At 40.5% G+C, this 21733-nt stretch overlaps 2 protein-coding genes and 1 long non-coding RNA gene across 3 annotated transcripts; 2 read left to right on the top strand and 1 right to left on the bottom strand.

Moving 5' to 3' along the window:
* Positions 1 to 1901: 1901 nt before the first annotated feature.
* On the top strand, positions 1902 to 9504 carry LOC134185625 (uncharacterized). The gene is made up of 19 exons (XM_062653462.1): positions 1902 to 2360; positions 2415 to 2450; positions 2517 to 2653; positions 2715 to 2945; positions 3033 to 3164; positions 3261 to 3406; positions 3473 to 3519; positions 3581 to 3806; positions 3868 to 4048; positions 4155 to 4265; positions 4337 to 4564; positions 4668 to 4897; positions 4959 to 5068; positions 5128 to 5273; positions 5329 to 5415; positions 5478 to 5950; positions 6007 to 6189; positions 6379 to 6442; positions 6503 to 9504. Exons 1-19 carry the CDS (start codon positions 2315 to 2317, stop codon positions 9341 to 9343), a joined length of 5655 nt encoding a protein of 1884 aa, XP_062509446.1. The 5' UTR covers positions 1902 to 2314; the 3' UTR covers positions 9344 to 9504.
* On the bottom strand, positions 9240 to 13350 carry LOC134185629 (uncharacterized). Its single transcript, XR_009970807.1, has 3 exons — positions 13215 to 13350; positions 13089 to 13133; positions 9240 to 10233 (listed from the first exon to the last, which is right to left on the bottom strand). It is a non-coding gene; the product is annotated as an uncharacterized LOC134185629 (long non-coding RNA).
* Positions 13351 to 14695: 1345 nt separating this feature from the next.
* LOC134185627 (uncharacterized) lies at positions 14696 to 21305 on the top strand. Its single transcript, XM_062653463.1, has 19 exons — positions 14696 to 14923; positions 14992 to 15027; positions 15092 to 15225; positions 15285 to 15512; positions 15583 to 15714; positions 15775 to 15920; positions 15981 to 16021; positions 16083 to 16320; positions 16396 to 16573; positions 16739 to 16846; positions 16905 to 17168; positions 17235 to 17467; positions 17531 to 17640; positions 17704 to 17849; positions 17908 to 17994; positions 18060 to 18553; positions 18692 to 18877; positions 18933 to 18996; positions 19058 to 21305. The coding sequence occupies exons 1-19, from the start codon at positions 14878 to 14880 to the stop codon at positions 21155 to 21157; spliced, it is 4971 nt and encodes a 1656-aa protein (XP_062509447.1). The 5' UTR covers positions 14696 to 14877; the 3' UTR covers positions 21158 to 21305.
* Positions 21306 to 21733: the final 428 nt, after the last annotated feature.

Genomic DNA, 21733 nt, shown 5'->3' with positions numbered 1-21733 from the left:
AGGTACGTAATACACGGTCATGTATTTTATGGATGCAACTTGTACAGTGACAGGCGTTCTATCTTGTTTCAAAAGGTTCCATTTGATTAACTGTTATGTGTCTTTTGTTATACTCTTACATATGGGTACTCCAAGGAATACACTTCTACTAACTGTTAATCTCTATGCTTTTAATTAGTCGCTCTATGCATGTTGAAACCCTTTATGATTAACATCAAATTGTAATGTAGTCACCTCTGCTTTAGTGTTGCAGGCTGTGTTTAGTCTTTCTTCTGTTGACCTAAACTTAATACAAAGGCAGTAACTGAGTTGAAATAGGTGAAGCAGATGTAGTTTAAGTGTAAGTAGTCTAGCCTACCTATGTCTGTAGTTGCAACACCAGTGGCTATGTTGCCACTAGGCCTAGCAAACAGCCAAGTAACCATGCATGGTTTGCTAACCATGAACTTGTTCTTACTGTGAATTTGTCAAGGTCAGTAGTAACTACTGCTATGTGGTACAGTGTGGCCTTCTTGCCGCATTGTAATTTGGTGCCACTGCACTGTGGAATACTTCACTGCATAAGCAAAACGACATTTCAATGTGGGGTGTATCTTCTAAGGTAAGACACTCAATTTTTGAGATGTCCAGACAGCAGCTTGTTGACATCTTTATGGAGCCATGGCTTACTTGCTGTACACTAGATGAACTAAAAATAACTATTTTTATCAATCTCTTTGAACAGTGAACACAGTTTGTATTGTTTTAAGGAAATACACATGTAGCCAAAGAAAATCAACCCAAACCATGTGTAATGTAGGAAGATATACTTAGGCCATAACATGGGATGTGTAATCATGGTTTACTTACGCAATATAACTGTAGTGTCCCATCCATTTACAGTCAAACTATTGGCATTGTCGTGTCATACTGGAACCGGGCATGACGGTGTGAGAGGGTCTGGTACGAGGCTACGTTAGACCATGGTGTGAACATGACCAGCAATCACCTACTGCAGTAGCTTGGTATGATTCTTGTGTCCAATATCTGTAATCAAACATTGTTGAACTGTTTGGCACACTTGTGAACTGCTTGCATCCCGACATGTTTTATTGGGAATCAACACTCTGTATTTACAACAATCACTGTTTAATCTTATCTACAAGCTGAGCCATGGCCATGTTGAGAACATTTGTGAAAGCTGATTGCTTTGTGTACTAGTAGCTACTAATTGTTGTACTTTCAGCATGCAACAATTGCAATACCTGACTTTTATGGTGTTCACTATGTTTGGACCAAAATTGAAGATAATAGAAAAAGTAGTTGCATAGTTTCAGTTTTATTTTGATGTAAACTTGTATTCTTCCTGGGAAGGAATTCTGAAGCTGCTGGTTCTTTGCATTCTATGAGCAAGTTCGTTTTCCACTTGTGCTTCACTAATTAGAAGTTGAACATGTGTTTTCATGTCTGAGGACAGGAATAGCAGCTTGTTATTTAATTAAGGTATTAGTATGCAGCTTTGCTGTTCCTCTACATAGTTTCCTTGTTAAGTTTTTAATTTAGCATCATCATGAACGAACATTTAAATATTGGGTTTTTATTGCATCTGTCCTTCTCTTTGGTACTTGGCTAGCTGTGAGAGTCTCTGTTGTTGTTTTGTTGTTCTACGAACGCATAGCTATAGCAAGTGACCTGTAGGAAGATTTAATTGCCATCTTGAGAGGTTGCATAATAAAGAGGTCTTGAAATGCACTTTCAGCACACCTACACATCTAAGAGTGCTTGACCTCACAAGTTCTCACTCATTCCTCTTTACTTTAGACCAAGTAAACACGTTCATAAGCTCACTTGTGTGTATTCATGGAACTTTTTTCAAATGTGGTGAGCAACTGTTTAGTGAGCAAAATATATTGCATGATTTCTTGAAATTTCGTAAGAAAGGAAAGGATTGAGGGGATGTTGTTTGCGCAATGACTAAGCAGAAAGAGAAATTTATTGATCCCTAGGGTATATGGGTATCCCACACTGGCACGTGCAAGTAACTCAAATGAATTCCCTTTGTTCAAAGTTGATGTTTTGTTGAGAATGTTTTGCTGTAGATTTTCTTCATGCAATTGCCCTAGTTGTTAAGTTAATACTCAGCATGTTTGTCAATTTTTTTATGGTAGATGGTGGTCATGAATCAAGTTGATCGTGGGGTATGCAGAGGAGTTGGAGTTACTCTATAGATAAGATGACAAAACAACCATTGTGTGTAACTGGAGCATAATCTGAATACCCATGACGCAACTTTCTTTCATCAGCTGGTCATTCTGGTGTTCACATCTGACCAAGCATGCAAGTCATTTGGGCTGTCGTGTTGGTTGGTTTGACTCATGGAGGTATTACTGATCTATGTCATTCTGTAACTCTTTATATCATTAATTTCTGTGCAGCCTCGGTAATAGAACGAGAAAGTTGCATTCCTCATGGTAAGTCGTGTGTGCAGGTTGGGTTTGTGCAGTTTGCCATAAGTCTAATGGAGTTTTCTCTGGCAGAGGAGGCTACCTATGAGTATCATGCTGTTGGTTACAACACTATCCCTGGCACATCTCATGGTGTCAGTGGTGTGAAAACCAAGATGACCTTGCTCATCAAGAAATATCTAAAGGAAGTTGACCAGATGCAGCTAGAGGCAAGTTCAATTGCATGCAAGTGCATGTATGGTTTTTGTCATATAGAGTGTTGTTCTTTAGGTTGTCGAGTGCCGTAGTGCTCCAATTCCAGATGTTGCACAACCAGGTGAAACTGATATTTGCAAAAAGCTGAAGGAGCATATCTTGGCATTCAACATGCATGATGGCAAAGTTACTGCCATCTACCCACACCCTTATGAGATGGTCCACATTTTGAACTTGAAACGAGGAATGCTAAGTGCATTGCAAGTACGTTCTCTGGGGAAAAATACCACTCAAATCATTGAGGAGGTCAGATTGAATGCACAATGAATGAATGAATGAATGACCGGAAATGTGGGTGGAGTGATTCTTATCGTGACATGTGCTTGTCCACAGGTGGATATTTTGGCAACATGTGACACCGAAGTTCAAGAATCACACAAGGCAGATTATGTCGAGATACAGAAAACTCGTATAACTGAAAAGTGTCGAGGCCATCCCAAGCACACTATACTCTCTCAAAGCAAAGTATGTTTTTCAACGAATCAATGTACCATTGTCTACATCAACATAATTAATGCATTACTTTACCTATCACCATGATGTCATCTTTGTGAAATCTAGCATGAGCCGGCCTCATTTGCACATGGAATAATGACTGCTTCATACAAATTGAACAAAAGGGGGCAAATCATGTCAGCCAAACTGATCCAGGAAGAACAGTTAGCTCCGTTTACCAAAGAGGCTGGTCAAATTTTAACTCATATTAAGTAAGGCAAATGATACATCTGTCCCATTTCTTGTGCATGTTTATTAAATTTATTCACTGTTATTAGCCAAACTTTCTGGCTTGTCGATACCAAGAGTCGATGCAGCTACCCAAGTGTGTTCTGCTGGTGATTCTTACCAGTGTAATTAAACTAATATGTACTTTGTTTCTACAGTTCCTCTTAAAGACGTAGAGAAAAAGCAACTGGTCTTCGATTATGATGTGACATCAAATGAAGAGGATAGAAGTGGAGATGCTTCAGAACTCATTGATGAACTACAGAAGACTCAGCTACAAGACATCCCAGAAAAGTTTATCAAGCTGATTGCTACCCTGCGGAAGCTTCACTTTCATGAACTACAGAGCATGCACGAGAAAATCAAGACTTCAAAGCAAAAGCAGTAAGCAGTTGCCTGATTAGCTGCATTGTAAGCACAACAACAACATTGTCTGTTACTATAGATCAACATTTCTTGATGCACTGGCATTCACAGGGACAAACCAGGCTGTTAAGCTTATTATCGAATTGACTCGTTTAGACTCTGACTTATTGAGTGAGACACGGAAATCGGAATTGGCTCTCAGTTTGGCTGCAGTACCAGTGCAGTACGCTGATCCCTGCAAACTGCTGAAGCAAACCCTGGTAAGCAGGAAGTAGTGAACGTGGTGTGGTCTATGCTGCTGTATTAACTTAATATCTAGTGTGTGTGTATTGTACCTTTGTGGTGATTGAGTTTTTCACTTGTTAGAAAATGGTCCAGATCAGGGACACCTGTCACAGCAGCACACTCACACTTGGCACTGTTATCAACAGAGTTTATCAATACAACCCTGGACAGTGTAGAGTGGAAATTGAAGAGGTACTTACTAGAGCAGTTTAAGTGTTGTATGCATGTATGTATGCCAACACCATAATGTCACTCTGTCACAGGCTATTATGCACCTTATACAAAAGATCGAGCTTGTAAATATCCAAGAAGATGTAAACACTGCAGTGTGGAAACACGCTGTTGTTGCTATCAAAGCCCTTGGCAATGCTGGAATTCCACAATCTATTGTCAAACTGTACGAATATATTAAGGAGAAGAAATTGATGATTGAAGGCCGCACAGCTGCAATCTATGCTCTCCAGAGAATTTCACAAAAACACCCACAAAGGGTATGCAGTCATTTTTAATTAATTTGTGAGCATTTTTTACTCGTATTACTATTTGCAAGCACACTCTGGTATGATAAATCAGTGAGTGTTTCTTTACTAATAGGTACGTGATGTTACCATGCCATTGTACCTAAACACTGCAAATGAAGATGAGATTCGAGTTGCTGCTTTCAATGTGTTTATGGGTGCCATGACTTATGGTGAAAGTTCAAGCAATCAGACGAGATTAGTTTTGCAGCTTGTCGCTCGTGAACCAAACTCAGAAGTTCAGAGCTACGTGTGCAGCTATCTTAGAGCACTGAAAACCAGCAGTGATCCATTTGATAGAAAACTGTAAGAGTCATGTTGACGTTTTACTTCACTTGTTTTTGCTTACGAATTCTGGTTGTTGCAGTCAATCTTACCTGTTCGAGTTTGAGAGCTGGACGAATGCAACCAAAGCTTGTACATCTACAACTCACTCTATCTTTTCTTCAAGTGTCTACCAGTGGTACAAACCAGTCTGTAAGAGACTTTCTGTGGTGACAAGTGATTCATAATCGATTGTATTGTAATTCGGATAGCTGACTTAATCACACGAATGTCAAACAATACAATGGGTGCTTCTATGTCAGTTGATTACATCTCAACAAATGCCAGCCGAGTTCCAAGGACGGCGACAGCCAAACTGAGAGCCAGTCTGTTTGGATATGACATGGATCTGATGGAGGTGCTTGTCTTTAGCAACAAATTTAGCATTTCTTCTAACAGTAAATGTTTGTCAGGCTGGAATTAGAATGACTGGAGTAGAGAAGCTAATCTGCAGCATGCTGGTCGGTTCTAAAGGGTTTATCCACCTTGGGACACTTTCTGTAAGTCACAGTCGTAATTTTGAGATCTCAAGATTTGGAAACAATTAATACTTGATGTACAGGAGGAAGCACATGATAAGCTTTGTGGAAACCAAAATGAAACCACAAGTGTGTCTGCCTACATGAAGGCCATGGGTGATGACATAATGTGGAAGAAGTTTATGCCCAACAAATCTGTGTCAGTAACAACATTCCGTGACAAGGTTATTGACCTGTTTGCCAAGGCCAAGACACTTCCATTCAAACTGTACTCCTTGATCAAGTTCATGTCAAGTGGAGAGCAAACAATCCTGGATAACAAGTTGACCCTAACCAAGACAGCTGGGTTCTTGGACATCACAAGGGTTATTCCCACAATCACTGGAATGCCTATAAGCCTTACGCTTGCAGCTGCTGGACACATGGAATTCAATTGTACCACTTCTGTTAAATACAAAACACCTCATCCTGTCATGGCAGTAGCCAGGTCGATATTTGGCATGTTTGGTGACAAACACGATGGTGCACTCCATGCTTCTCTTGACATCCAACCCAAGTGTGTATATTTATTCAAAGCTTAGACTGTGATATGGTTATGATGGTTTTTGTCAGGTTCTCAGTTGCTGCAAAGGTACAATTGCTTCTTGATGACTACAACTTCAAGCCGAAGCTTGTCTTTTTTGGAAACTCCAGCTCAAACTTCACTCAACACGTGACAGCAAGCATCAATGACGAATCTGCTGAGATGGTAATCACTGAAATGCCTAATGACGAGACTCTTCTCCTGAATACCAGGTACGTATCCTGAGTAGCCTGACGTATTTAATATTACAAAATTATGAAAGCGAGACACAGATGAGACACGGACAACACAACACACGTTAAAAAAGTGATATTGAAATCATACGAGAGATAGACAATATATTTGTCAGACTTACAGACAGCTCACCTTACTATATTTGCAACAATAATGTTCTGCTATAGCTACATTCAGTACACAGAAGTCCTGGGAAAACGACAGAAACTGCCACTTGAAAAGCAAGAAAAGGTACGGTATATAAATATACTGAAGTGGGAATTTGTTGTTCAATGAATGTTTTCAATGTAGAAGGGTCTCCGCATCAAGGCTTATGACGTTGTTGGTCTTGACCTGGTCGGTAATGTTAGCTATCCTATGGCTGCTAGTCATCTACCTATCAGGGCTTTATCTGGACCTGCAAACTTGAAGATTTCTGTTGTACGACCAAATGCTAATCTGAGCAAATTGAAGTTCTCATTCACAAGAAGTGACTTGAAATGGAAGAGTGTGTTTGTTAATGCAAGTATGGTTGCTGTTGGTATAGACAGATCCACTGCAGGATCAATTGGCTGGGAGCTCAAAAACAAGGTGTTTACACTTAATAACACCATCAAGAGTGCATTTGCCAATTCATCAACAGTTTTTGTTGCCAACATGAACGAATCATTTACCATTGACAGTAAATTCAATTTCAGCTCAAGCATTGCTGACATGACACTGCAGATTGGACTCAACAGCACCAAACTCGACGCGAAGTCGTCTTTCTATATTGCTAAACAACGGATATACCATGCGGAAATCGATGCATCTCGTCAGTCGTTCAGTCAGGCTAACATGTCGGCTATTCTCTTCATCAAGGATAACGAGTTACCGCACGTATTTAACATGACTGGACATCTAAGCAAATGGTGTACTAATATCACTGGACAATTACTTCTAGAAAACAAGACAGAACCATACCTGGTCAATGTCAGTGGCTCCTTTGGTAAATATTTTGCCAACTTCACGAGTCTTGTTGAAATCCCTGGACATTATCAGCCATACCAGCTGGGTTTTAAGGGATTGTACAAGAATGAAAGCATCACCAGCTCGGCTATGATTCACCTTCCTGACATTCTCAAGCGTCAGGACCTCTTTTTTAATGCATCTGTTGGCAAATGGTTTGCTAGCATGTCTGGCCTGCTGCATCAAGAAGGCAAATCTGTTCCACACAAGATGACAGTCAAGGGATTATACAAAAATGGACATGTCAATGGGACAGCTATGCTTCACTTGCCTGGATATCTCAAGCATCGGGACCTCCTGCTTAACGCATCCGTTGGTAAATGGTTTGCTAATGCGTCTGCTCTGCTATACGAAGAAGGCAAATCTGTTCCACACAAGATGACAGTCAAGGGATTATACAAAAATGGACATGTCAATGGTACAGCGATGCTTCACTTGCCTGGATATCTCAAGCATCGGGACCTCCTGCTTAATGCATCCGTTGGTAAATGGTTTGCTAATGCGTCTGCTCTGCTATACGAAGAAGGCAAATCTGTTCCACATAAGATGACAGTTGATGGATCATATAAACATGGCAGTATCAATGGTAAGGGTATGCTTCACTTACCTGGACTTCTTAAACGCCAGGACCTTCTGCTCAGCGGGTCTGTTGCAAAGTGGTTTGTAAACATGTCTGCCCTGCTACATCAAAAAGACAAGTTACTTTCAAATAAGATGGCTGTCATGGGATTGTATAAAGATGGACACGTTGACAGTACAGCTATGCTTCATTTACCTGGAATCCTTAACCGTCGACATCTTTCCCTGAATGGATTGTTTGGCAAATGGCATGCTAACTTGTCAGCCCATGTACATCAGGAAGACAAGCCTGAGATGATTGTCAGTGGTTCATATAAAGACGGACATATCAGTGGTTCAGCCATGATTCACTTACCAGAAGTTCTCAAGCGTCATGATCTTTCCCTGAATGGATCATTTGGCAAATGGTCTGGTAACTTAACTGCTGTTCTACATCAAGAAGGCAAAGATCATCCCCATAAAATGGATTTCCGTAGCTACATTGGGAAACACCATTGTCATATGTTTGGACTGCTGCATCTGGCCAATAAGACCAAACCACACTCTGTATACACACAGAGTAAGTGGCACAAGTGGCATTTACACTCATTCATGCGTGTAAAACTTGCCTCATTGGAAAGGCCAAATGATTTCAGTATATCTGGACAATTTGATAATGGGCACGTCAAAGGCAGAGTGCTTTTGGATACATATAACTTATTCAAGTTTTATCGCCAAGATGAGTTGCCCAACGGTACTATCAAAAGGATCTTTGCAAAACTGTCAAATGTTGCCCATCAACCTCATCCCAATCACTGTCACCGTTTGAAAATTGATGGAGTCCTGGGGAAATGGCATGGACAAATTACAGCTAAGCTACAAGAAGCTAAGCACAAAAAACCACACGAAGTTACCGTCAAGGGATCTTTGGCAAAGTGGTCCATCAGTGGTAGTGCTTTGCTTCTTCCTCAGGGAGAGGAACTGCCACATCAAGTACATCTCAATGGTAAAATGGGCAAGTGGTTTCTCAGGGGCTGGGCTACCTTCCATAAATCTGGAGACGTTCATCCTTACTATGCCGACTTCGATGGCTCTATGGGCAAACTATGGGTCAATGGCAATGCTCTATTTTTCCATCCTAACACCGAGAAACCATACAAAGCTAGCCTCACTTGTTCTGTTGGTAAACACTGGATCAATAGCACCGCAGTTTATCATCATGCTACGGACGAACGACCGTACCTTCTCTTTGTGAATGGCTCTGTTGGTAAGTATTGGGTCAACGGCAGTACATCCTTCCATATGGCTCGTGATGAGCAACCGTATCAAGCCAGTCTCATAGGAGCGGTTGGCAAGTGGTTTATGAATATCTCATCAAGTGTACACCTCCAGATTTCCAACTGGGATACATATTTTGTCAATTCCAGCATGCTACTGGAAGGTCGAAATGTCAAGATGTCAGCCAAGTCAAATCTACTTGGGCTACCAAGTGTTCAAAAATATCTACGGATAACCGAAAAGGAAAAAGCTGTCGAGGTACATAACCTAGTGTTGGAAGATGAGAAGACACATAACGTCCTTCATTGAAATACCTCGATAGTAAGTTGTTATAGGATGTTGCAGACAGTATGACGATGTGAAACGGTTGCGCGGACATGGGACGCATTTTAGCACCATATATTGTTTCAGTGTTGTGTTAGACTATGATGCATTGCAATTGAATTCATTCCAGTGTTGGCATGATGGGACATTGCACGTTTGAAATAGTATCACTTTAAATGGCATAATATGATATCCTCCATTCAGCGTGCAACACACCGGTACATTATCCCCTCTCATTCTAGTTGCTCATCTACAAACTGAAACTGGACGACAATATGCTATAGCAGATGTTATGGTACACAAGGGCATTTCTGAGTGAGACAACTTATTAATAAACCACTCGTAGGCTAAGAGTCCTAACATTATGCCTACTTCATACACTCCACTGTTTTCAGAGTGATTGGATGTATACTTTGGAACATCATAAGCTGCACTAAAGTGCTAAACCCTCAGCTGTTATCCAGTCGTTTTGCTCATTTACTTCTACCCCAGTTATATGTAGACTGTAATTGTTTTCTCACTAACCGTTCACTGTAACTAAGGACCTACACAAAGTAATAATACTGCCCACATCCCTCTATCACCGAGTTGGCAAGTCGGCATGGTCTTACTGCAACCTTAGTGCATGCATGCCTCAAGTTAATGAAACTCATTCTGATAAGCATTGCCTATTTCACACCGTTCATGATCAGATGTATGTCATGTTGATAGAACTGGTACAGTACATAAGAGTGGGACAAACGTCTGAAAACTTCTTACCATTATTACTTAAGCAAATACAGTAGTCTGAAATATAGTTCACACGAAAAAAACTGCCCACACTGCTATTAACGTTGTGCTCACAATTTCTTGGTACTTGTTCCTACATTCGATTTCTGAAATAAAAATATTCACAGTTCATTCTTACTTGCAAATGCATTTTGACAATCATTAGCATGACTGTGCCAATCTTTAATATAGCCTATTGTCACGTGTCATAATACTCAGTCACATTTCATATCTCCAAGTTTGACAAACAATAGAACCAAAAACCATGGGAGAGGAAGCATACCTAGTGCACACTATAAAGGTTGTCAACAGTGAATAATCGTTTATCTGACGTACCCCTGTGGGCAACAGATATTGAAAGGGGGTCGATACGTAAAATAGATATGTGAAGCCTCCGAGTTGTAACTAAACCTTGGCGTCCCAAACATGCTATGAGTCCCAAAAGCATGCAACCGCCCAACAGTCTCCATAGTCAGGAACACCTCAATGGCACATTGCTTACCTTATATGTCACAGCTAGCGATGGCACTGACAGCACAAAGAAAGACAACCTAACATATATAGTATCTAAATCTAAGTATGCTGAAAAAACAACTTCCCAATTCAGCTACATTTAGTCAGTACAGAAACAGCTGTTTGTCACCTTGACTCCACTCTCGCGAATTATAATTTGTCTGAGCACAGAGATTAGCACAGTCACGTACAACACTTGCGCTGGCCAATATCTATAAATACTTAAAGTAAAAGCGACCCTACATCTGTAACGAAAAATTCACTTTGCTTGACATTTTCTGAGGCTAGATTAGCTATATCATTCCACTGGAAGTGCAGCACATCAGTGGCGTAGCTATGGGGGGCCTGCTGGGGGCATGTGCCCCCAAAATTTGGCTACTTTTTAAATTTTGATCCTATAGTTTGCAAATTGCAACCAATATTTTCAAATTCTAGATTTAGCTAGCCATTAGCGATTGCTAATGCCCATGACAATGATGATAATGATGCTGATTACAATAATATTAATTAAATCGCTTCTATTTTCCATACAGTAAATTGCCTAACCCTGTTGTCACGTGCCATCAATCAACATTAGCGCGCGTTCGTAATGCGACCTCTTGGCTTTGTCTAATGCAAATTCAAGAAAACAGGCTTCCCGGAAGTGACACAGAAAGGACAGTATATAATCTTTCTTTAAGCCTAAGCGGTAAGTCAGTCATAGTTCATGGCCTATAGGTCATGCATATGGGGCAGTAGGCGTCTAGTTGCTGATCATGCATGGCTGTAGTACAGACTTTATATGGTTTGACCATAAACAAGTATGTCAGTGTATGACCACTTTTTGACACTTTCCCCTGCAGATATTCCTTAAGTTAAGACTTTGAGGATGTTATAGAAGACACTTTTCTGTATACGAAACGCTTGAAAAGTTTGTGTTGCAATTAGTTTAATTAAGGTTGACTCAAAATTTGTCACAAAATGCTTGTACTACTGCTCTACTTCATTTTCAGTGCATTGTACAGATGAAATTAACAGAGGAACATTTACTGTCAGACAACGATATTACACCATATACGGTTTCTACAGCACTATACCAACCAGAAACTGCTGTTGAAATCGTTCATTCTCCTACAGCCTCGAAGCCTCGTCCCAGACGCAGTGTGGATTGCAGCCCCGGATGCGCTGCCATCACCACTACATCTGGTCGGTACCGCGGAAGTAAGTATGTAATCAAATTCTTCAACACGTATCATACTAAAATGATAGTAGCTAGGAACTGAGATTTTAATTGGACTTTGGCGTTGTTCTAGCCTCTGTACTTGTCGACACTGCAAGTTTAGGCTGCTGCCGAACGTTCGTAAGAGATTGCAGCTATGCTAGGAAGTGTAGCGGTGAAATGGCACATCAAAAATGGCACTTGCAGTGCATCTTACACCTTTGAACGCATACACAGGTTTCCAGTTGAAGCTGCAATGCGTCATATGCCTCTACAATGCATTGGACTGCTGTCTGCATAATCCCACGCTACAGTCGTTTCCTGTAATCTACTACGCCGACAAAGTACACTTGTAACTTTGTCGTCGTAGTAGATTACAGGAAACATGTCCCTAGCTAGGAACATGACCGAAAGGGGCGGTACTGAATCAGATGTAGTTGTGATGGCGGCATATCTGGGGCTGCAATCCACACTGCGTCTGGGGCTTCGGTGTCGTAGTAGTAGCAGATTAGTTGTTCCCAATCGAGACCCAGAGTCTGGTAAGAAATGCCAGGATTCGACGATTACAGACTCCGCAGGATACAAAATTGAAGGTTCGGATATATTGAAACATAAATTGCATGGACATTGGGCATTAGCTAATCAACAAATTGCTGTTTATTGCAGACTTGTCGCGTAATGCAGAAGATAAGGCTACACAGGCAATTAGGGCTGGCATGTGACAAGACAGATTATATAGCCTACTAGTAGCGCTTCTGACCATAGATAGGAGCCTGAGATATGTCTATAGTAAGATAGACTTGGAAGCAGGTTTGCTGCAGTAGACAAAAACAGAAGAATTAAGCTTAACAAGTGAAAAAGTAAACGGTTAAATTAAGAGTAGAAATAAAGATTTGAGAAAATTTTCCAGTGTGCCCCCCAAATCTCAGACTCTGACTACGCCGCTGAGCACATACATGTAATAGCACAAACAAACAAAATTCCGGTACAAACTGTGGAGAGTGTGCTAGACAATAAATTAATTAATTTAATTTTTATTAATTAATTAAACCATCCGGAGAGACATGTCAGCTACCTACACGTACACACACACACACACACACACACGCACGCACGCACGCACGCACGCACGCACGCACGCACACACACACACACACACACACACACACACACACACACACACACACACACACACACACACACACACACACACACACACACACACACACACCACACACACGAGCCACTTACCAGTGTGAGTATGGAACCCCGTTAAGACTGCCCTTCACCGTGTCCCTAAAGGTACAGAAACGAAGTACAGCCGACCAATGTGACATGCACATGCATGAAAACGCAGAGATCTAGACCATGGCCAACCTGGTTCATTGCAGTGCAACCTTTCAATCAGCATCGTTCTCATCAAATAGAAATTACAAAAGATTTAGACAACCACAAGTAAACACCACGGAAAGATGCTACTTTGGTAGTCTAACTTTAAAAGTGGACTACGCATGCGCAAACACTCACCTATTGATGTTTCTCGTGATGTTTTTCATGATGGATTTGTGGCCTTGTAGTTCACTTGCTAGTGAAAGGTGAGAAACGTAAACCTTTTACCTTTCTATCAGATAGACTGCTTGAGACTCTGATACATTGTGATTGTATAGTTATCTGGTCAAAAGAACGTTTGCTTTTTAATTAATATAGCTGTGTCAACTATTTTCAGGACACTGAGTTTCTACAGGCACTAGTCGTTCATGAGTTGTTTACATTGTCTGTATATATCTAGGACAGGTATCTATTGGCTTGTCTAGGCATCATTTGGTATGGCAATCATCGATATCGTATGATGTTGAAAGATCAATGGAGCTGCCCATGCAGTCAACTGTTGACTCAGACACACAACCCAAGTTCTTTCTACGAAATTGTCATAGGGACAGCTTGCTGCACGACAGAAGAAGAAGAAATAGTGATTTACTGTTAGCCAGACTAGCCTGGTTGTGGTACGTATGACTGACAGCTATGACTGTGTATGTTGCTGCATACTCTTGTGTAATGATATTTGTAGCCTCGAACTTCCAGACCAGAGTGCGCGACCTCAGGCAACACATCAGTAAAACCCATTGTTTAGAGCTCAATCAAAGCTGCCATTATTGATTTCTCAATAGTCATGTCCAGTTTAGTGGTATTCGATAGCTCAAATCCGTATAAACCATTTGCGACACCTTACTCTTGTGTCAAATATAGTTGGAGTTGGCAGGGTGGACTAGAGGAGAACAGTGGATCGAGGCTTAAACGTATTTGCAATGCAACTGCCTCATGATAGACAGTAATGAACGGCAGAAACCTAATTGGCTCCACAAGTCTAGTGATGATGTGTGGTATCGATTCTGAGTAAATTTTACAGTTAGGTCCATTGTTTGTGTAGGGTGTATAATCTTACAGTAATTTACATGACATTGTCATCTCATCAGAGGTTGCATAATTTGTCTGTATTTTGTAAAGGAGCCATTTTCTACTTGTTTGCTGTCTTCTTTAAATATCACTGTGACCTATTTTGTTCTTAGTTTGAGGGTTGTGTCCTTTTTTTGAGAGATATTTTGCCATTTACTAGAGTGTCATTGTTCACCAGTAGATTTGATGAAGTGTCAAAAACAAGTGACCTACTTCCTCACTCTAAAATTCAGTGGTCATGCACGCCTTTGTCACTTGCTTATTATGCAAACTAACCCTTACAGCTAAAACAGAGAACAAAGAGCTAGCACACAGCCAAGAACATTCATGGTGGAGACATACTTCACTGAGCATCTCAGTATTGTAGATGTAGATATAGCTGTCGATACCGTGCAGATGGCTGTAGGTTTTTCAAATCCCATCTTTCTTGTGCAATAATGAGGGTGTGTTCTTCACCTCATGTATGCTCTAGGTGCTAAATCATCATGATAGCATTGTTAGGATAGGAGAGCTGCTTTTTATGACAGGTACATCCACATCCTCCTCTTTCTGTCAGCCGCCACTCCAGTGAACACATCAACCAGGCATGCAGGTCCTGTTGGCTGTTGTGTTGGTTGGTTTGACTCAAGGAAGTAAGCAAACAGCTGCATGGTATATGTAATAATGGGGAAGATTAATTCTAAAGATGTGTTGTTTTTAGCCTCTATTGTTTCAAGGCTTCCTTGTAACAGTAACAGTAAGCAAACGATACAGTCACATCACTAGCCGCTACAAAGTATAAATTTGAAATTCTGTTGCAGGGCTTTTGACATATGAATATCGTGTTGTTGCTTACAATGGGATTCCTGGCACTTCAGAAAATGTTAGCGGAGTTCAGATGAACATGACATTTTCTGTGACATCCTTTCCTGAGTCAAATCAATTTCAACTAAGGGTAGCTCTCCTATGATATACTTTTCCCGTGTGATCACTGCAACTGTACTCTACTGGCAGATTCATAAATGTGCAAGTGCTCCACTTCAAGCTACTTCCATTAAAGACACCGAAGTGTGTAATCGGTTAATCGAGTGGGTCCTGCCATTTGACATGAAAAATGATCAAGTTACTGCCATCTATCCTGAACCTCGTGAAGAAGAACATATTCTGAACTTAAAGAGAGGAATCATTAGTGCCTTTCAAGTTAGTCCCAAAGGAGAGAACAATGTCCAAGTGGTTGACGAGGTTATCTACATTTTCCACAGTTGTTGAACGTGTTTTATATAATTTGTGTTTTGAATTGGAATTATTTCAGGTTGATGTCTTAGGAACATGCACAACTGAAATAACAGAGTCCCACGCAGAAGAGGAAATTGAGATACTGAAACGTAGAGAAACTGAGAAATGTGAGGGTCGACCCAAGCACACGATTATGGTCCAAAGTCAGGTTGGTGCTTGAAAATGTATGTTGTGATTCAAAATGAAACAATGAGGCCTTGGTGATTAGACTCAAGAGGCCAAGTTTGCGTATGGAATTATGACTGCTGTCTACAGACTGAACAGTATGGGTGACATCAAGTTGGCCGAGCTGATTCAAGTTGAAGAACTGGCTCCATTGACCAAGGAAGCTGGCCATGTTGTTACGCACATCAAGTAAGTGGCTATTGTTGGTAAGCTTACATGTCTAGAATGAAAGTTGTGGTGTCAATGCAGCCAAACATTCTGGCTTGTGAATGATGAGTGCGATCGTTCAGGTACTTTGACTGCCATCATTATCACTAACAGTTAGACTTGATTGATGTAATTCGTGGTTAGTTTCTGTGATCAATGTAAATGGCAGAGACAACAGACAACTGTCCTTCAACTACAGCATTTCTTCACCGGAACCATTGAGCACCAAGTTGGATGCTAGATCCCTTATTGAACAAATAACTACTGCAGATCCAAAAGCTGTTCCACACATGTTCTTACAATTGATCTCGGCAATGCGAGAGATGAGATTGAAGGAGCTCAGAGAACTCAGGACGAATGTTCAGAATAATGACAAGCAGTTGTGAGTAAAACTAAATCTATTTGGATACGACAGACATACTCATTGTCATGATTGCTTTGTTTTCTGTGCTTGCAGTTCTGTTTTCCTCGATACCTTGCCATTTGTTTTCACCAATGCTGCAACTGATCTAATCGTGGAATTGGCTAGACCAAAGTCCAATTTGATCAAGACGCGAAAAACAGCATTGGCACTCAGCTTGGCTGCTGCACCCATTCAATTTGCCAATCCATGCAGGCTACTTGAGCTAACTCTGGTAAATTAAGTTAATGGTGAATTAAATAGCTATTTAATTAATTTTATAACTTACAACTATAGATTTTATAATAAAAATTACATTTTATAAGTTTAGTACAAAGTATATATATATAACAGTATAATTCTGTAGCAAAATGATTCTTATTGAGTGATTTGTTTGTAGGAACTGGCCGAGAAATTAGACAGTCGTGAAAGCACTCTTACACTGGGTACTGTTATCAACAGGGTTCATGAATCCCATCCATATACTTGTCAAGTGCACATTGATAAGGTATCATCAAAACAAGGATGCAAGTTTGTAAATTTGGAGCTGGTATCGTTTGCTGTAGGCTCTTCAATATCTTATACATGAGGCAGAAACTGCACTTCATAAACTACCTTTTGACTACAATCCATCAGAATTTCCCAGACAGTTTAAGTACCGTGCACATTGGGAGCGAGCTCTTCATGTCATTAAGGCTCTTGGAAATGCTGGAATTCCTACGACAATCTCATTGCTGGAAAAATATGTAAACACAAAGACATTATTGATTGAAGGTCGAGTTGCTGCTATTAATGCCCTGCAACGAATAGGAAGGAACAGTCCATTGAGGGTATGAACAAATTGTTTTTAGTATTAGTACATTGTGTATACAAATTGTGCACTCAATTTGCTCTAGGTTCGTGAACTTGCACTTCGACTGTACCTAGCAAGATGGAATGAAAACGAAATAAGAACGGCTGCTTTTGCAATATTCATGGAAGTTGTACGTCGTGACTTTGTTCAAAGTCACCAAATGAGACAAGCACTGATGCAAGTTTCTCGAGAATCAGACAACTCAGAAGTCTTGAGTTACGTCTGCAGTTTCCTGAAAACTCTACAACACACTCGTGATCCATCTTTCAGAAATCTGTAAACAGTAATACATCACTTGCTATCGATCACTGGCGTATTTGGTTGCTGTCTTGAATGTAGACGGTCCAGTGTGTTTTATCATGGTAAATGGACAAACGCATTTGCAAAGTGCAGAAGTGCAAGCCATTCGTTCTTTTCATCGCACTACCTCCACTATTACAAGTCGATGGGCAAGTGGTTGAACAAGGGTGTAGATCAGCCATTCTCTGGTAATAACCGTTCTTTCTTTTTAGGAGATATGCTTAACCCACTGCCACGTGATGCTATGGGAGCTTCGTTGTCCCTTGATTATGTGTCAACTAGTGCGAGTCGCATCCCGCGCTTTGCAAGAAGCAAGATAAGAGCTCATTTGTTTGGATATGACATGGATATTATGGAGGTTGCCTAATCATCATGCACAGACTTGTGCATGTCTAGTATACTAAATATTTTGTTAGGCTGGTGTGCGAGCCACTGGCATTGAGAAACTATTATGCACTGTGCTTCTGGGATCAGAAGGCTACCTTCGCCTTGGATCATTTGCTGTAACCATTGTGTTCTATTTGCAATTGATGTCTTATCCATATTAATCTATTACTTGTTTGAACAGAAAGATGCGTATGACCACCTGTGTGGTACTCACGATGAAAACACTAGCATTTCTGTCTACTTGAAAGCAATGGGCGATGAAGTCTTGTGGAATAACTTTAGACCACACACAAATTTATCCAAAATTGACACAACCCGTAATCGCATTATTGATTTCTTTACCAAAGATCGACCTTTCCGAAGAGAATTTCAGTCTATAGTAAACTACTTCTTCAACAGTGGAAGTTATTTGCTTCACAGTAACAGTGTGTACTTCAACCACACAGCCGGCTTCTTGGACATTCGAAGAGTTATTCCTACCATTGTTGGCATGCCAATTAATCTGACTGTAGCTGCTGCTGGCCACATACGATTCAACCTTTCTACATATGCCACCTACCACAATGACCATCCTGTACTCGCAATGATTCCTGCCAGATGGCGAAAATGGTTACCAAAGATGTTTAATCAAGAAGAAAAAGACTTTGTTGAAGGATACATCAACATTCATCCCAAGTAAAACACATTGTGATTGAATGTTATCTGCATGTCATGTTTGTATGCTGGAACAAAAATGTAGTTGTGTTGTTGAGTTTGGTTTCTATGATAATGATCTACACACTTGCACGTGTAACTCTGCTTTTACATTCCTAGGATCATCATGGCAACAACAGTTCAAGTTTTGCTTGACGACTATGAGTACAAACCACAACTGAACTTCTCTGCTGAGTGCAGCTCGATGTTTCATCAAAATGTTTCTGCTGTGATATATGGCAACCATTCCACATTCATTACGATCCATGAAATGCCAGAAACTGAGACAGTTATTTTCAATGCCAGGTAGGGCTTTTGTAGTAGAAATAACGTCTATATCTCTCATTCATGTTGGTTACAGCTACAGTCAGTCTGCAGTAGTTAATGGCAAGTCTCAGGAGCTTCAAACAGATCGCACTGATAAGGTAAAACTTTGTCATTCATTGTGTAAGAAGTTGTTGCAGAGTTGCATTGGTTTGCTTGCAGGATACTATTCATATCAAATCTTATGACCTCATCGGCCTTGATATGTTTGTCAACTTCAGCTCTGCCGACAGATCTGACCGTCCTATTGCTCCTATGCTACCACCAGCTGGTCCAGCAACAATGTCTCTCTCTCTAAAGCGACCTAATGCCAACATGAGCAAGATAGTCTTCTCTTTTACCACAAGCGGATTCAAACTTGGGAATGTTTCAACATCTGCTAGCCTAGATGCTGTTGGAGCTGGAAGGTCTATCAATGGTTCTCTGAGGTGGAGCCTTGCAAACAGGCGTTTTATAATTAATGGTTCTCTCAACAGTGCTCTTGCTAACTCGTCCACTGTTGTTATTGTAAATGCCAGTTCTCAACTGAGCATTGACAGCTATGCAAACTTTAATTCTAGTTTGGCCAATTTCACTGTAGGTTTTGGTCTAAACACTACCCATATCAATGCCAATTCATCACTGGTCATTGGGAAGCATCGTATCTACCAGGCTGCACTACGAGGTTCTCGTAGACAATTCTATAATGGCAACTTGTCATTCTACCTTTTCATTGGCGATAAACAAATACCACATACTTATGACATGACTGTCAACCTAAGTAAATGGCGTGCCAATATTACTGGACAACTCCTGCTGAGTGGTGAGAGTGAACCACACACAGTAATTGTTGGTGGTTCTTTCGGAAAGTACTATCTCAATATGACTGGACTTTTCAAATCGGCTTCAGAATGTGAACTATATCAAATGGGATTCAATGGATCTTACGAACAAGGAAACATCGGAAGTCATTTCATGATTGACTTGCCTCATATCCTCAATCGCCGTGATGTATACCTCAATGGATCAGTTGGTTTAGTGTTTGCATATCTTTCAGCAGCCATTTACCAAATGGATCAAGAAAAACCTGACAAAATAAATATCAATGCTCACATTAACAGCAAAATCTATGCAATAATGAATGGATCTTTGATTCTTGCAGATGATAATCAAGCACACTGGTCAATTAATACCACACTGAATAAGTGGTCAGTTGAGTCCAATACTCATCTGCAGGTCATGAACAAATCTGACAGTAACATGAGAGTATCGGTAAACTATCGAAGAAACAGAGTTAGTGGATTAGCCCAGATTAATGTTCCTAATCTTTTCACAAATTATTCAAACGGATTTTCAAATATAAACGATGTGACATGGTTCTTTCAAAAGATCTCACACATCCTCCACCAGCAAAACCTAAGTAGAGAATATAACATTACTGTCAAGGGTGAGCTGGACAAGTGGTACAGCAATGTTTCAATGTATGTGTACAGGGCGAGAAATGAACATCACTATCTGAACTTCAATGGTTCCTTTGCTAAATGGTACATCAATGGGACAGCTCTCCTTCGTCCAGTAAACTACACAAAGCCACATCTTGTACATCTCAGCGGTGACATTGGAAAATACTTTCTAAACGGATCAGTTGTCTTTAACAAGGGATGTAATAGATCCGACCTCAGAACATGTGAGGGACCCTACCGCTTTCATGTCAATGGTTCTGTTGGAAAAGTGTTTGTCAATGCCACAGCTTCCTGCCAACTGCCAAGTGATGTTAGACCTCATAATGCTACACTATGGGCAAACGTTGGAAAGTGGTATATGAATTTGTCTGCAACTACTGAACTGAATCTGAACAGTGAAATCTGGGGTAAACATCACTATGTTCGATCCAATGTGTCGCTTAATGGTAGGGCAATTCAATGGTCAGCCAATTCAAGTCTACTTGAAATACCAAATGTGAGGAAATTCCTTCGAATGCATAGCATATATAGATTGGAAACAAGCACCAATGAACAGCCAATACCATCCAGTAGGGAAACTGAAGAAAATAGATGTCAAATTGTGAAGGGATTTGTGCAACACGAATACCTACAAAAGAAATGCAGAGGTGCAATTGAGGAGCAAATGTGCAGTAGTGGATGTGAAACTTTGTATTCTACCTACACAAGATTGATACTGGCCAAGTGCATTAAACAAGATGATGGAGAAGAGAAATATGACAACGCATCTCCTACATTGTTGGAAGTGCCTGTGTTTTTGGGTTGCAAGAGACAAGTGTAAGACAGATTTGGAGTGCATGCATTGCTTCAAAATGACTCATTGACAACACTGTTTGCACTTTGTTAACTCTCATGAGAGAGAACACGGTTCACTGTTATGTCTGTGTCATTGCAATAAAACATCAATATTTGTGTTGATGCATATATAATTTGTTGGTACACGTTACACTGTTGTCCTGGTGGAACCCACTTACAGTCATACTACATACACATGTGTATATCTTCTGCATATCAGAGACAAGAAGGTCAAGCCAGACCCTCTCTCCCGATGCACCATACAATTTCAAAGCTTTATGTAGATAAAAGTATTGTTTAATTCTTACCTTTTCGAGTGTGCTCCTGATTCTTACCGTAATCTCTGACCATGCCCATGTTGCACAGCAACGCTTGCTACCAACAAAAAGAATGAGTAAGGTATAAACTGCTCATAGTAAAAAAAGAAGATTTAATTAGTTGGTGTAATTCATAGTGAGTTGACAATTGAAGCAGAACATTGGGAGAGTCATACTTCAACTTGCTAGAACTGCTCAGACCGTCTGTATCAGTTAGGCACTGTAGTGACACACAACACCAATTT

Source organism: Corticium candelabrum, chromosome 10, assembly GCF_963422355.1.
Source record: "Corticium candelabrum chromosome 10, ooCorCand1.1, whole genome shotgun sequence".
Taxonomy (NCBI): domain Eukaryota; kingdom Metazoa; phylum Porifera; class Homoscleromorpha; order Homosclerophorida; family Plakinidae; genus Corticium; species Corticium candelabrum.
The sequence above is the reverse complement of the archived record's forward strand: the minus strand, read 5'-3'. Positions and strand labels throughout refer to the sequence as shown.

Excerpts from the sequence above, each read along its gene's own strand:
- LOC134185625 (XM_062653462.1), top strand. The coding sequence starts at position 2,315 with ATGCAAGTCATTTGGGCTGTCGTGTTGGTTGGTTTGACTCATGGAG. Across the intron at positions 4,565-4,667 it reads CACAAAAACACCCACAAAGG|GTACGTGATGTTACCATGCC; the intron begins GTATGCAGTCAT and ends CTTTACTAATAG. Across the intron at positions 5,951-6,006 it reads TCTCTTGACATCCAACCCAA|GTTCTCAGTTGCTGCAAAGG; the intron begins GTGTGTATATTT and ends GGTTTTTGTCAG.
- LOC134185627 (XM_062653463.1), top strand. The coding sequence starts at position 14,878 with ATGCAGGTCCTGTTGGCTGTTGTGTTGGTTGGTTTGACTCAAGGAA. Across the intron at positions 15,226-15,284 it reads CAAATCAATTTCAACTAAGG|ATTCATAAATGTGCAAGTGC; the intron begins GTAGCTCTCCTA and ends CTCTACTGGCAG. Across the intron at positions 18,878-18,932 it reads ACAGTTATTTTCAATGCCAG|CTACAGTCAGTCTGCAGTAG; the intron begins GTAGGGCTTTTG and ends TGTTGGTTACAG.